Genomic DNA, 14199 nt, shown 5'->3' on the forward strand with positions numbered 1-14199 from the left:
CGTTCCCGCCCCCCAGCCCACCGCACCATGCCCCCTCCCCTCCGTTCCCGCCCCCCAGCCCACCGCACCATGCCCCCTCCCCTCCGTTCCCGCCCCCCAGCCCACTGCACCATGCCCACCGTTCCCGCCCCCGCCCCCGCCCCCCAGCCCACTGCACCATGCCCACCGTTCCCGCCCCCTCCCCACAGCCCACCGCCCCATGCCCCCTCCCCCCACCGGCCGCCCCGCCCGGCCGCCCCGCCAGGCCCCCGGCCCCGACCAGCGGCCACCCGACGGCGCAGGACCCGGGGCGGGAGACGGCCCCTGGCCGCGGGGCTCCCAGCGGGGCCTGGGACCCGGTCCCCGCAGCGCCGGGCGCCATGGCTCGTTCACTCTGAAACCCACCGACGGCCCCGCCCCCCCCGGAGCGCCCCGTGGCCCCGCCCCGGCTGGGCCTCTTGTCATGTGACCCCAGCAGCGGGTTCGTCACGTGGGTTCATCGGATCATGTGACCGACTCTGCTCGTGACCTCGATTCGGGCTGGGGGCAGACGGGACGGGATGGAGGCGCGGTAACGGGGGGAGGAGCGGCGGGGGGAGGGGGAACGGGGTCCCCCCGGCGGGGGAGGGGGAAAGAGCTGCGGGGGGAGGAGGAACAGGGTCTCCCTGGCGGGGGGGGAAGGAGCGGCGGGGGGGCGGGGCCTCCCCGGCGGGGGAGGGGGAGGAGCTGCGGGGGGGCGGGGCCTCCCCGGCGGGGGAGGGGGAGGAGCTGCGGGGGGCGGGGCCTTCCCGGCGGGGGAGGGGGAGGAGCTGCGGGGGGCGGGGCCTCCCCGGCGGGGGAGGGGGGAGGAGCTGCGGGGGGCGGGGCCTCCCCGGCGGGGGAGGAGCGGTGGAGGGAGGGGGAACGGGGTCTCCCCGGTAGGGGGAGGGGGAGGGGGAGGGGGAACGGGGTCTCCCCGGTAGGGGGAGGGGGAAGGAGCTGCGGGGCGGGGTCTCCCCGGTAGGGGGAGGGGGAGGGGGAGGGGGAACGGGGTCTCCCCGGTAGGGGGAGGGGGAGGGGGAACGGGGTCTCCCCGGTAGGGGGAGGGGGAAGGAGCTGCGGGGCGGGGTCTCCCCGGTAGGGGGAGGGGGAGGGGGAGGGGGAACGGGGTCTCCCCGGTAGGGGGAGGGGGAGGGGGAAGGGGAAGGAGCTGCGGGGCGGGGTCTCCCCGGTAGGGGTAGGGGGAGGGGGAGGGGGAGGGGGAATGGGGTCTCCCCGGTAGGGGGAGGGGGAAGGGGAAGGAGCTGCGGGGCGGGGTCTCCCTGATCCAGCCCTGATGCTGTCCACTGTGCTTTCGGTGGCAGGTTCCTGCTTGTGGTCGCTGTGAGTCTCGCGGGCTGGTGCCTCTCCCAAGCGGGCCCAGAGCCGGACCAGAGTCTCCAGTAAGTGCTGCCCCGTGGGTGGGAACTGAGCACCCAGTGCTGGGTTCTGCTCTGCCTGAAGGCCACCCCTCCCGCCGCTCCCTTTTTCTCACCCATGCACCTGGAATATCTGGGGGCAGCGCCCTGCTGGGTGGGGCAGAGTCCTGGCTCAGGGGTGGCTGGAGCTCCCAGCGTAACTGAGTTTCCCCGCACCCTCCCAGAGGGGATGCTAGCCCATTGCGGCCTCTACACAGGAATATTTTGGGGGGCCCCCGTGAGTCGCTCTACTTATGCCTAGCACCAGCTCTGCTCATGCTGTTTGGGCCCCACTCCATCCTGCTGGGTCACCACAGGATCGCTCTTCCCCTCAGAGTCCCTGCTGGATGGAGCCACGTGGGCCGGGTCGCTCCCTTGGACGAGCTTGTGTTGACCTTTGCCCTCAGGCAGCAGAACATGGAGCATCTGGCGAAGCTGGTGGGAAGAGTCTCGGACCCCGATTCACCTCAGTATGGTAACTGCCCCGGAGACAGCAGGGACTGAGGGCGATCTTTCAGAGGGCCTTGGGGCTGTTCATGCAGCTGGCCCCTGCTTTCCCCACCCCCTTGCCCGGGGAGCATATCTTTGCCCAGCCAGTGCAGTTGCTTCTGGGCGCAGGTGCTGTGAAGAGCAGAATCTGACAACATGGGGGAAAACATGCTGTGGTGGGAGTCCAAGGGCACAAATATGGAGATGTTTCACTGGGACATCGGGAGTGCTGGACTCCTCCACAAGAGAACTGCCTTACTGCCCCCCCCCTTCCCCCACTCGCCTCCTGGGTGGGGGCCAACTAGCTGTTGCCTCTGCCCTATGCTGCAGGAAAGTACCTGTCACTGGAGGAGCTGCGCACACTTATCCAGCCATCTCTCCTCACGCTCAGCACCGTGCACAAGTGGCTGGGGGCCTACGGCATCAAGGGCTGCAAGACCATTAGCACCTTGGACTTCCTAGAGTGCGTGATGCCAGCAAGGTGAGTCCCTTGGCCGGGGGGTGGGGCTGGGGCTGAGCTGTGTGGAAGTGGTCTGTGGTCTGTGTCGGGTCAGGGATGTAACCCTGCATAGGGTCCCATGCTGTGTGCTCGTTGACCCCTGCCCAAGTGGTGGGGGCTGCGTGGCATTGGGCCATCTCTGCATCAATCTGGGGCTGGATTGTTCAGGGGAATTGCTTCCTCATGTTTCCGGTGTTGGCCAAGAAATGCCTGCAGGTCTCAAGTGTCACAGAGTTTAAGACCAGAAGAGACCACCAAATCTTCCAGTCTGATCTTCTGCATATTGCAGGCCACCGCCACTCTGTCCTTGCGGTCTGCCTTGTGGTCACTCATAAGCCTAAAATAAAGCGGCTGAACCTATGTTTCCAGGCATGTTGTTTGGTCCATCGCATGTCACCAGGGATTTGGGATTTTACATATCCTTGGCATTTTGTTAGCCAGGCTCCAGGCTGATGGTGATTATGAAAATGCTTTTGTAAATCCACAGTATTGTTTCATCAAAGCACTTGGTGCTAGGTCTCGTCTGAGTAGATTTAACTGGTCTGATGTACATCCATACGTAACTGGTGGTATGTCGTTCCAAAGCACGTCTCATACTCTGTCAGGTAGCTCTTAACAACACAGCTGTACAGGGCATTTGTTAGTGGCTTGGCTTCTCTTCCCAGTGTCACACGGTACTTCTCAGTTGTCTTATTGCTTCCAGTATCAGCTCCTGATACGTAAACCCTAATTTCCCCATCTGTACACAGCTAGCTATCCCTGGGTCACTGTGCACCCTAGTCCAGCCATCCAGGATTAATGTGACTACTTTTCCATGCAATTTGTTGCATGCTTCCACCCTCAAGCCGTCAGTAGCAACATCTAATAGTTCCCCTTCTGTCTGCTTTCGATTGGGTAGTTTGTAGCCTAACCTTCGGCAGCTGATCGTTGCTTGAAAAGTTGGATGCTCAGTGTGATGAAGTGGGGATTTTCCCTTGTTATGTTGTATGTGAGTCTTACTGTTTTGCATGAATGCTATGTGTGCCTCAGTTTCCCTGTGTATTGTGTCAATGTGTAGGTGGTGGGAATGAGGGGGTGTGACTCTTGCAGAGGCTGCTCCAGCTGCCTGCACTGATGCTATGACCGCCCCTTCGTAACTTCAGACCCAGGAAGGTCAAAGCTGTGTAAGCTTCTTGCCCTGGAGACCGTATGCTCAGAGAGAGGAGGCTCCCCCAGAGTCCTGACTGGCTTCGTATGGAGTAGTTTCAGAGCATCGCCCTGGTGACTCCGTAACACTCAGTAACAGAAAAGGGAATATTACAATGGTAAAAAAATTCTGGAATTTTCATGTCTGTCTTTTGTTTCAGTTCTGGAGTTGGTTTTGCTACAAACATAGCCATTTGTGGTTGAAGAACAGTGGTACTTCCTCCTTGTTGTCTTTGGCCGACTGAGATCTGGCTTCCTTTTGATGTACTTGGCAATGTGATATTATCAGTACCTACAGCCACAGTTGCCAAGGTGAACTGAAAAGAATGTCTAGGTTGGAGGGAAACTGGTGCTCAGATTTCTCTGGTCAGGGAAAGCATGGTCAAAGAGACTGACATATATTACCTGGCATAGGGAAAATATGGAATTTCTGTGACTTTGGCTAACGTGCATTTGGAGTGGGAAGTTCTGTAGAGTAGCTTAAAAGTTGGGGAGTTGAATTGTATTCCAATAGAAATGCTGGTAGGAAATGATATTTTGAACATGTCCAAACAGTCATACTGGGTCAGGTCAATGGTCCATCTAGCCCAGTATCCTGTCTTCCAATAGTGGCTGGTGCCAGGTGCTTCAGAAGGAATGAACAGAACAGAGCAACTTCTCAAGTGATCCATCCCCTGTTGTCCAGTCTCTTCTGGCAGTCAGAAGTTTAGGGACACCCAGAGCATGAGGTTGTGTCCCTGTCATGTTGACTAATAGCCATTAACTGACCTATCCTCCATGAATTCATCTAATTCTTATTTGAACCCAGTTCTACTTTGGCCTTCCCAATATCCCTTGACAATGATTTGCACAGGTTGACTGTTCGTTGTGTGAAAATGTGCCTCCTTAAGTTTGTTTTAAACCTGCTGCCTGTTAATTTCGCACTGATGGCCAAATCAAACAAGAGGGGTGGTATGGTAAAAATGCTTGTGACTGATCTTTTGACGTGAGGGCTGTGGTACTGGTGCTAATCCCTGTGAAAAGATACAAAATGCAGAACTCTCATGAGGGACCTTTTGAAGTGGTAGAAAGGTGCATTTGTTCACCCTGTCATTTTAAAAGCCCTCACAGTAAAACTGCCCCACGAACAGTACGTACAAATACGCTTAAAGCCAGTCACAGTAGGGAAGCAGGGCCAAATTAACCATTTGTGGGCCCAGCGCCAAACATGCTTGTGGGCTCCATGGGGGCAAAGGCCGGGGGAAATGAGTCCCTTGAGCAAGGGACCGGCTAGAGGCAACAGGCGGGGCATGGCAGGGGGGCTGGTCCGCTCAGCCCAGTGCAAGGGAACTGTTTACAAACTGGCAGCTGCTAGACATACGCAGGCCTGCCCGGTCCTGTGCAGCTAGCGTGCCCCTTCCCCTCGGGAGCGGGCCCATGCCACACCACAGCCCTTGCCCCCATCCCATTATCACCCAGACCTGCTATGCCCAGAGCCCCCCCCAGCCCTCCCACCCAAATGCACAGTGCCCTGCACATCACCACAACTGCCCAGCACCCTACACAGAACCCCCACTCCCTAGCACCCCAACACACAGATCTCCCCCACCTCCCAGTGCCCTTCCTCACAGCCCTCCCACCACAACTACACAGTGCCCTCCACAGACCCCTCAGAGACCCACTCCCCCACGCCCTGGCCCCTGGCCGCACTTATCAGACCTGCTGGAAGGTGACTGTGTCTGCCAGGCTGAGCTGCCAGCGCAGTTGGGGCCGGTCCTGATCCCAGGGCAGGGAATCGCTCCAGCCCCTCGGAGGTGGCACAATCAGCCAGGCCAGTGCCTGCTCCCAGCCAGGCTTCCTCAGGACCCACTTGCCTGGCGGGGCCCAGCCAAGCCCCCCGCATTGGCCGAGACTGGCCAGGCTTCTGCACCGGTCCCAGGTGGCTCAGCTCTGGGGAGGCAGGCGGGACCCCACAGGTGGTGAGCAGCAGAGACAGCCTGGAGCTGAAGCTGCACTGGGATGGGGTGGAGAGGAGCTGGTGGGGTGGCCAGGGGGCTGCCGGGGCCTCGGTGTGCAGCGTGAGCGGGCCAGGCCGGGGCCCCTTCTGAGTGTGGGCCCAGCGCCATGGTGCCATTGGCACCATTGTAAACCCAGTACCGCAGGGAATCAATGGTAAATGTGATTTGTTGTATTGAAGGAGAATCTGAGGTCTCCAACCTCATTGATTTGGTTACTGAATTCCAAAACGACTCATCCCGTGAAAGCATTGAGGTACGCCATAACATAACACCACTTGAACAGACAGAGGTATTGTCTGTACTGCAAGTATACAAGCAAATGTTCTCTAGCAAACCAGGACAATGACCCATAAAATCATCACTTTGACTGTTATAATTCTTGATCATAACATGAATTATAACATTCAAAAAGCAGTCGGAGAACACTTTAATGTTCCTGGTCACTCGATTACAGACCTAAAAGTTGCAATATTACAAGAAAAAAACTTCAGAAACAGACTCCAACGAGAGACTGCTGAGTTGGAATTAATTTGCAAACTGGACACCATTAAATTAGACTTGAATAAAGACTGGGAGTGGATGGGTCGTTACACAAAGTAAAATTATTTCCCCATGCTTATTTTCCCCCCCTACTGTTACTCTCATCTTCTTGTCAACTGTTGGAAATGGGCCATCCTTATTATCACCACAAAAGGTTTTTTTCTCCTGCTGATAATAGCTCACCTTAATTGATCACTCTTGTTATAGTGGGTATGGCAATACCCATTGTTTCATGTTCTCTGTCTATATGTCTGTCTTCCTACTGTATTTTCCACTGCATGCATCTGATGAAGTGGGTTTTAGCCCACGAAAGCTTATGCTGAGATAAATTTGTTAGTCTCTAAGGTGCCACAAGTACTCCTTTTCTTTTTGTTCTGTCTGTTATTACTTGAAACCACTTAGATCCTACTTTTTATACTTTATACTTTTGTTTGTTAATGAACCCAGAGTAAGTGATTAATACCTGGGGGAGCAAACAGCTGTGCATATCTCTCTATCAGTGTTATAGAGGGTGGACAATTTATGAATTTACCCTGTATAAGCTTTATACAGAGTAAAACGGATTTATTTGGGGTTTGGATCCTACTGGGAACTGGGTGTGTGGTGCCCTTGCCCTTGCCCTAGTCCATCACTGCTCCAACTGGCCCCAGCCCCCCGTTGCTGCACTGTCGGTAATGGGGAAGTCAGGCAGAGGCGTGCGTGTCTCTGTGGTGTCAGCCTTCTGGGCTACCAGCACTCTGGTGTCAGCTGGTGCTGATTCTAGTGCCTCTGCTGTGGGGAGCAAGGGACAATGTCTGTTTCACTGCTGGTAGGCTCCCTGCTATGAAACTGAGCCCTGCGCCGGGCTCCCAGCTGCCAGCTCGGGCTGTCTGCCCCGGGGTAGGGTGTGATTCCAGCTGTGAGCCCCGGAGCCAGGGGGGGATCCAGCTATGAGCCCCGGGGCAGGGGCAGGGGGCCAGGTTCCAGCTGTGAGCCCCATGCTGGGTTGACAGCCAACAGGCCCTGACTACATCGCCCTAAGCGCTGCGCCTCTCGCGGAGGTGGAGTTGTCTACGAGGCAACTTCCCTTGGCGGGAGCACCATTGTGGTGTAGACACTTACAGTTAGGGCAGATCAGCTGCCTTACCGCCCTAACTCTGTAGCATAGACCAGGCCTGAGAGTCAGCAGCCTCCAATTCCCTTCTCTCCTCCTCCATCGCTGCTCATGACATCAGCTGCTCTCAGAGCACTGAGCTAAGGGGAGGAGACCCAGCATGTGGTGAGACAGAACATTTGCTTTTCAGTTCACTTAGCTTGTTAAGTTAGGGGTGAGCTTGCGCTTTGCGCCTTTATTTTCATTTTGTAACAATCTTGAGCATCATTCCTTGAAATCACTTAAAATCTGTCTCTCTGTTGTTAATAAAAGTGTCTTATTGTTTTATCTTAACCAGTCTGTCTGGATTGCATGTGGGAAGCTCTGTTTGGGATAGCAAGGCTGGTGCATATCATTCTCCTGTGAAAGGATAGACCTTTCATGTGCCAGACGCACATTTCTGGGAGACGAGGCTGTGGCTAGGACTTTGCGGATGTCTCCCTGTACGTAGTTCATGAGGGACTGGTCAGAGGGCTCCTGTGTCTAGCGGGGAGTGAATGCACATGCTGATGGCTTTGAGCAGGCACGTGCTGATGGCTCTGACAAGCGCTGCAGTATAACAGGCCCCAGGTTTGAGAATTATGGGGACACAGCTGTTCGAGGGTCTAGCACGTACCCTGGGGAATGTCACAGTGTACAGAGTGTGAGCCGGGCCATGCCTGGGGGAGGGTAGTGTGGGGAGGGGCAGGGCTGCCTGAGTTCCAGCAGCCGCAGGGATGGAGCTGGGAGGCGGTCCCCCTCTACCCCAGGCTGATGGGTGGCGTTTGATTCTCGCAGCACAGCAGAGCGTCTCCTGCCAGGAGCCCGGTTCCATCGCTATGTGAACGGCCAGCGCAGCGCTGTGCGCTCCCCTGTCCACTACACCCTCCATGAGGAGCTGGCTGAGCACATTGACTTTGGTATGAGCTGGCCTGGGCTGGGGGGAAGGGCTGCGTGTTCCCGGCGCTGTGGAGACCTGGAGAGCTCATGCAGACTCACCTGGTGTGTGAGATGTGCTAACCCAAGCACCTGCTGCTCCCGGCTGGCTCCTGCAATTCCTCAGCCACTCCACTCTCCTTCTTGGCCGGTCAGGCCCCTCCTACTCCCAGACATGGTACCAGTGTCCCTAGGCCTGTCCTGGGGTCTCTACTCTGCAAATGGGTAAACAGGCCACGCATTATTAACTAGTGTTAGCCAAGCCTGATGCTCCCACCCCCGCCGTGCGAGGTGAAAGATATGGGGTGACGTTACCTGCCACTACCATGCAGCCACCTCTAGGGTGGGAAGCAGCAGCTACTCAGCAACCACACAAGAACACTAGGGAGCATTTTGGGATAGGAGGTGAAGAGGAGTCTTAGCTCTTCCCTGCAGGGAGGCATGGAAACGGTTTGGTTGTAGGGGTATGCTGACTCTGGGGAGCCTGCTGAGCACTGACCCCAAGGGGAGAGCGCCCATCTTGCAACACCTGGCTCTTTGTGGGTGATCTCTCATCCGCACATGGGCCAGCCCCGCCCTGCTGGGGCAGAGGTCTGGGAGGCTCCCAGTGCAGAGTGAATGAGCTTTCACTGCTCCCAGGCAGACCAGAAAGGAGGAGGGGCTAGAAGAGACCCCCCCACACACACCCCACTGGAGACGCAGGCCCTAACCCTGCCTCTTGTGCTTTCTCCTCGGCATCCAGTGGGCGGCCTGCACCGGTTCCCTGCGGAAAGGAAGATGGTGACCAGAGCTTCGAGGAAGGAGGAGGTGATGGCACGGCACCAGCAGAGGAGGGTAGCTTTCCATCTGGGCGTGACGCCCGCTGTCATCCGCAAGAGATACAACCTGACGGATGGGGACATCGGGGCATTGCCCAATAACAGCCAGGCCTGTGCCCAGGTAACCGTGGTGACACCCTTCCGTGACAATAGCCATGCTTGAGCCCAGGTAACCATGGTTACACACACACCCCATAACCGTGGCCTACCTGTGCCCCAGGATCTATGGGAACCCCACCTGTTGACAGCAGAAGCGAGGCCAGTGTGGAGGCACCAAAGCCGGCTCAGGGACAGCCAGTGGGGATCCCAGCAGGGGGTGCGCGCTTGTCCCAGGCCTGGGGGATGGATAGTGCTCTGGGTGGGGGAGGAATGTCACACCGTCCCTGCCTGTCCCCGCAGTTCCTGGAGCAGTATTTCCATCCGGCCGACCTGGCGGAGTTCATGTGGCTCTTCGGAAGCAGCTTTGGGCACCGTTCCCAGGTTGACCAGGTGGTCGGGCACCAAGGGCTGGGCAAGGCAGGGCTGGAGGCCAGCCTGGATGTGGAGTACATCATGAGCACAGGTGCCAACATCTCCACCTGGGTCTTCAGTAATGCAGGTACTGACCCCACCCTGACACAGGCCGCGCCTTTGTGCCCCCCCTCGCATCCTCCCCATACACATACAGGCCTCCACGCAGGTACTGACCCCACCCCGACACGAGCCTGTGATCTCCTCCCCTCCCCCCCCACCATGCAAGTACCGACCCCATCCTGACACAGGCCTGTGCCCCCCAATAAACCCACGTTGATTGGCATTAATTGTTATCCTCCTTTACTTCTTTACTAATCGAGTCCTGTATCTGCCACTCCATTATCTTAACTTGGGGGTGAGGGATAGCTCAGTGGTTTGAGCATTGGCCTGCTAAACCCAGGGTTGTGAGTTCAATCCTTGAGGGGGCCGTTTAGGGATCTGGGGCAAAAATTGGGGATTGGTCCTGCTTTGAGCAGGGGGTTGGACTAGATGACCTCCTGAGGTCCTTTCCAACCCTGATATTCTATGATTCTGTGATCACCAACAAACCTATAATTTCCCAGGCTGTCCCGTTTACGGTCTCTTTGAATATTGGCACAATGTGAGCTTTCTTCCAGTCCTGTGGATCTTCCCCAGTGCTCTAGAAGTGATTGAACCACTTATGTTGGATTTCAGGAAGCTGCTTGGCCAGCTCTTTTTATCTCTCTTGGGTGCAAGAGAGATTGAAACGACTGGGAGAAGTGATACGAATGAGAGGTGACATGAGAAAAGTCTATCACTACTGATTGATCAAGAGAAGGGAGATTGTGGGCTTCTGTTTTCCCGGTCTCTCAGCAACGGGACAGGGGGACAATCAGTGACATGGAAAGGAAATATGTTTTCATGGTATATGTAATTAGCCTGTGGAACTCACTGCCATAGGATGCATCTGAGGCCAAGGACTTGGCAAGATTAAATGAGGGACGGGCCATTCGCTGACTGCAATGAGTATAGTGAGTAACAGTTCTGGCAGGCATGTTATATCGTCTCTATTAGTGCCCAGGATGAGACCTGGGGGCTAGAAGTACTCTAACCCATGTTATGTTCCTTCTCCTGGGCCTTCTCTGCTCTGCCCCATGGGGATGGAGGCTCCAGATGGGGCTGATCCTTCTCTGCTGCCCCTTTCAGGGAGGCATGAGAGCCAGGAGCCCTTCCTGGCCTGGCTGCTGCTGCTCAGTAACACGTCCTCTCTGCCCTCGGTGCACTCGGTGAGCTACGGCGACGATGAGGACAGCCTGTCCAGGGCCTACATGAAGCGTCTCAATTGGGAGTTCATGAAGGCTGCTGCACGGGGCTTGACTCTGCTCTTTGCCTCAGGTACACACAGCCTGCCTGCGCCTCTTGCCCTCAGCTGCCTTCCTCCCTGGGAGCGCGTGGATCCTGCTGGCTGTGCCCTATGGACACTGCTGAGACCCAGGAGTTCCCCTGGTCACTCCCTGCAGCACTCGGGTGGGGAGGTGGGTGCCTGGCTCCTGGCCCCAACAAGGGTCCAGGCCTCACCGGCCATCCCCTTCGGCCCCGTCTGTCACCGCCACCCATAGGCCAGGCTGACCCAGAATTCCTGCCTTGCAGGTGATGAGGGAGCTGGCTGCAGAAAGCTTGCTGGAGGGAGGCACACTTTCCGGCCCAGCTTCCCAGCCTCCAGGTAAAAGGGTGGGGAGGGCTGGGAAGTCTTGGGCAGACAATGCTGCAACCCTGGCCTCAAGCTCAGCATGCAGTGCCCTGGCCAAGCGGCATGGGGGGGCGCAGCCTGTTACAACTCCTGGCCCTGCTTGCCCTGGGCTGAGTGCTCCTGGCAGAGCCCCAGCCAGGAGGTTTGGGGCTGCTGTGGCAGAGATGGGGAGAAGCAACACAGACGAGATTGGAGGGTGAGAGCAGGGGAGGTGGTGAGAGAAGGCCGGACGGGGGCGGGCCAGGTGGGGCAGGCAGGAGGGGAAGGCTGGAAGGGTAGGCGGGTCAGGGCAGGCTGGAGGGGGAAGGCGGTGGGGGCAGGCAGGAGGGGAAGGCGGGCCGGGGCAGGCCGGGTGGGGGAAGGCAGGGAGGGCAGGCCTGGCTGGGAAGGCTGGAGGGACAGGCGGGATGGGGCAGACGGCAGGGGCAGACAGGAGAGGAAGGCTAAAGGGGAAGGCCGGTCAGGGCAGGCAGCAAGGTTCCCCAGGGAATGGAAAGGGGCTCAGAGACCAATGCAAACTGACTGAGAACTGGGGGCCTGAGCAATCCCAGGGCCATGCGGGGAGGGAGCCCTGAGAACTGCCAGCACTAGGGGGCAGTGGGGCCTGGAAGGCCCGAGAAGTGGGGGCTCCTGCAGTATTTGTGAGAGCTGTGGGAGCTGCTGGCCCCACAATGAGAAGCTGTCTCTGGTGGCCTGGCCAGTGCAGCTCCCCACACCTGTCCCCACAGCCCCTATGTGACTACAGTGGGCGGCACAGCCTTTAAGAACCCCTTCCGAGTGACCTGGGAGGTGACAGACTATATCAGTGGCGGGGGCTTCAGCAATGTCTTCCCTATGCCTGACTACCAGGTACGTGTGGCTGGGCCGGGGTGTGGGGCTGGGTGCGGGAAGTGCAGCGCAGTAGCTGGCAGGTTGGGTGGGGGCTAGGTTGGGGGGTTACTGGTGGGATGGGTTAGGGGAAGAGGCAGGATGGTGGCTGGTGGGGGTGGTGAGGGGCAGGATGGTGGCAGGTGGGGCAGGAGCAGGGGCAGGGCCCAGGTGCGAGGTTTCCCTCCCCATCTGTCTGTCTCTTCCAGGCTGCAGCTGTCAGGAATTTCTTGCACTCGGCCCCAAAGCTGCCACCCCGCTCCTACTACAACAGCAGCGGCCGTGCCTACCCCGACTTGGCTGCCCTGTCCGACAACTACTGGGTGGTGACCAACCGCATCCCCCTGCCCTGGGTGTCTGGGACATCGGTAAGGAGCAGCCCTAGGCAGGGCCGTGGGCGATGAGTTCCCTGACATCTCCAGGGCCCTGACGCACCTTTCCTCCCCCCGCCAGGCCTCCACCCCTGTGGTGGGGGGCATTGTGGCCCTGATCAACGACCGCCGTTTGCAGAAAGGTCTGCCGCCCCTGGGTTTCCTGAACCCTGCGCTCTACAAACTGCAGGAGAAGGGACCTAGTACCGCCCTCTACGACGTGAGTGGGGCTGAGGGGTGAAGTGTCAGCAGCTGTGGGCTCTGTACAAGGGGAGGACGCAGGCCTGGGAGCTGGAGAGACGAGCCCTATCTGAGGGTGGAGGAAGAAGGGATCCCCCCTGGTTTGCCCTGGATCCAGGGGAGGGGACGGCCTGGCTGGGGCTGCTCCAGCCCCAGCCTTGGAGTGTCCTGTAGCTGGAACTCCCCCTCTGCAGGGCAGTGATTCCCCGTTGCCTTGCTCCTGGCTCTGTGCTTGTCTGCATGCGGTCGGGGCAGCTAGCGACTGCAGCGTGCACTTACTGAGCTCTCTGACTCCCCAGGTCACCATGGGCTGCCACCTGTCGTGTCTGGATGCAGCAGTGGAAGGGCAGGGGTTCTGTGCTGGCCCCTCCTGGGACCCCGTCACAGGCTGGGGTACCCCCAACTTCCCACAGCTCCTGAGAGCTCTGCTCAACCAGTGATGCCGGCAGCAGGAGGAAAGACCTGGGGCTAGACGGGTACACAGTGGGCTAAACCACAGGACCACCCCCATTCTCGCCCCCTCCCTCCCTCCTTCCCATCACATCTATCCTGAGCAGGGGCACCTTCCTCTGAGCTGTAGGGCCAAGGGGCAGGTCACTGCTCCTCCTGCCCCTTTACCTTAGTGAGCAGGTGGGGATTCAGGGCCTCCTGGAAAGAAACAGCTCAGGCTTCCCCCTACCTCGTGCTCAGGCCTGCTGGTGCCTCCCTCCAGTTATCTCAGGCACTGCTACTCTGCAGCCCAGTGTGGCAGCTGAGCTGTGCATTCCCCTGCCTGGCCCCAGGCCCCCAGGAGGGGGTGACATGGTGGGAGCTGCTTTGGGGGAGTCCCGCGCAGGGAGGGGAGATGCTCTCACATGAACTTTCCTCAGGGGGAGCAGCGACAGCGCAAGGAAATAAGGGTCTTGGCGCTGGGAGTGTCCCCAGTAGTGCAGTGGGGTGGGCTGATTCGGGGTTGGAGCAAATAAAACACCTGGCTGCCGCTATTTACTGCTTCATGGACTCGGGGAATTTTGGCCTGCATTTTGGGATTCCTAGGTGTCTTTCGTTTCCCTCTGTGCTGTGCCCAGTTATGGACAAGGTAAAGCAGAGCTGGAGAGCTGAGGCCTGTGTGTGATTGTTTTGTGCTATGAGTGGGTCATTAAAGGACTGGCTGAAACAAACCCTGTCGCTCATGGAGTCAGGAGGTCGGGAGATTCAGCCTAGCAGGTTTCCCCATCCCTGGTACTGCCCCCAGCCAGAGAACAAAGTGGGAAGGTGTCAGTGGCTGGCTTATGAGCTGGCCTTGGGAGAGACATGCATGACTGAGACCAAGGGCTTGTTACACAGTGGTTCTCCCAGTGGTGCAGGTAATCCACCTCCCCAAGAGATGGTGTAGCTGGGGTGACAGGAATTTAGGGTGGCTTAACAATGACTCTCAATGTGGTGGGTTTTTCACATCCCTGAGGGATGTAGTTAAACTGAGTTAATATTCTAGCATAGAGCAGACCTAAGAACAAAGGGACAGAGC

The 14199-nt window shown here is 58.0% G+C and overlaps 1 protein-coding gene across 1 annotated transcript; it reads left to right on the top strand.

Moving 5' to 3' along the window:
* The first annotated feature begins 448 nt into the window (after positions 1 to 448).
* On the top strand, positions 449 to 13852 carry TPP1 (tripeptidyl peptidase 1). Its single transcript, XM_073327095.1, has 13 exons — positions 449 to 550; positions 1323 to 1400; positions 1751 to 1890; positions 2235 to 2385; positions 8035 to 8156; positions 8915 to 9111; positions 9390 to 9588; positions 10671 to 10859; positions 11115 to 11187; positions 11943 to 12063; positions 12291 to 12449; positions 12535 to 12672; positions 12992 to 13852. Exons 1-13 carry the CDS (start codon positions 540 to 542, stop codon positions 13130 to 13132), a joined length of 1719 nt encoding a protein of 572 aa, XP_073183196.1. The 5' UTR covers positions 449 to 539; the 3' UTR covers positions 13133 to 13852.
* Positions 13853 to 14199: the final 347 nt, after the last annotated feature.

Source organism: Lepidochelys kempii, chromosome 1 (assembly GCF_965140285.1).
Source record: "Lepidochelys kempii isolate rLepKem1 chromosome 1, rLepKem1.hap1, whole genome shotgun sequence".
In the NCBI taxonomy this organism is placed as follows: Eukaryota; Metazoa; Chordata; order Testudines; family Cheloniidae; genus Lepidochelys; species Lepidochelys kempii.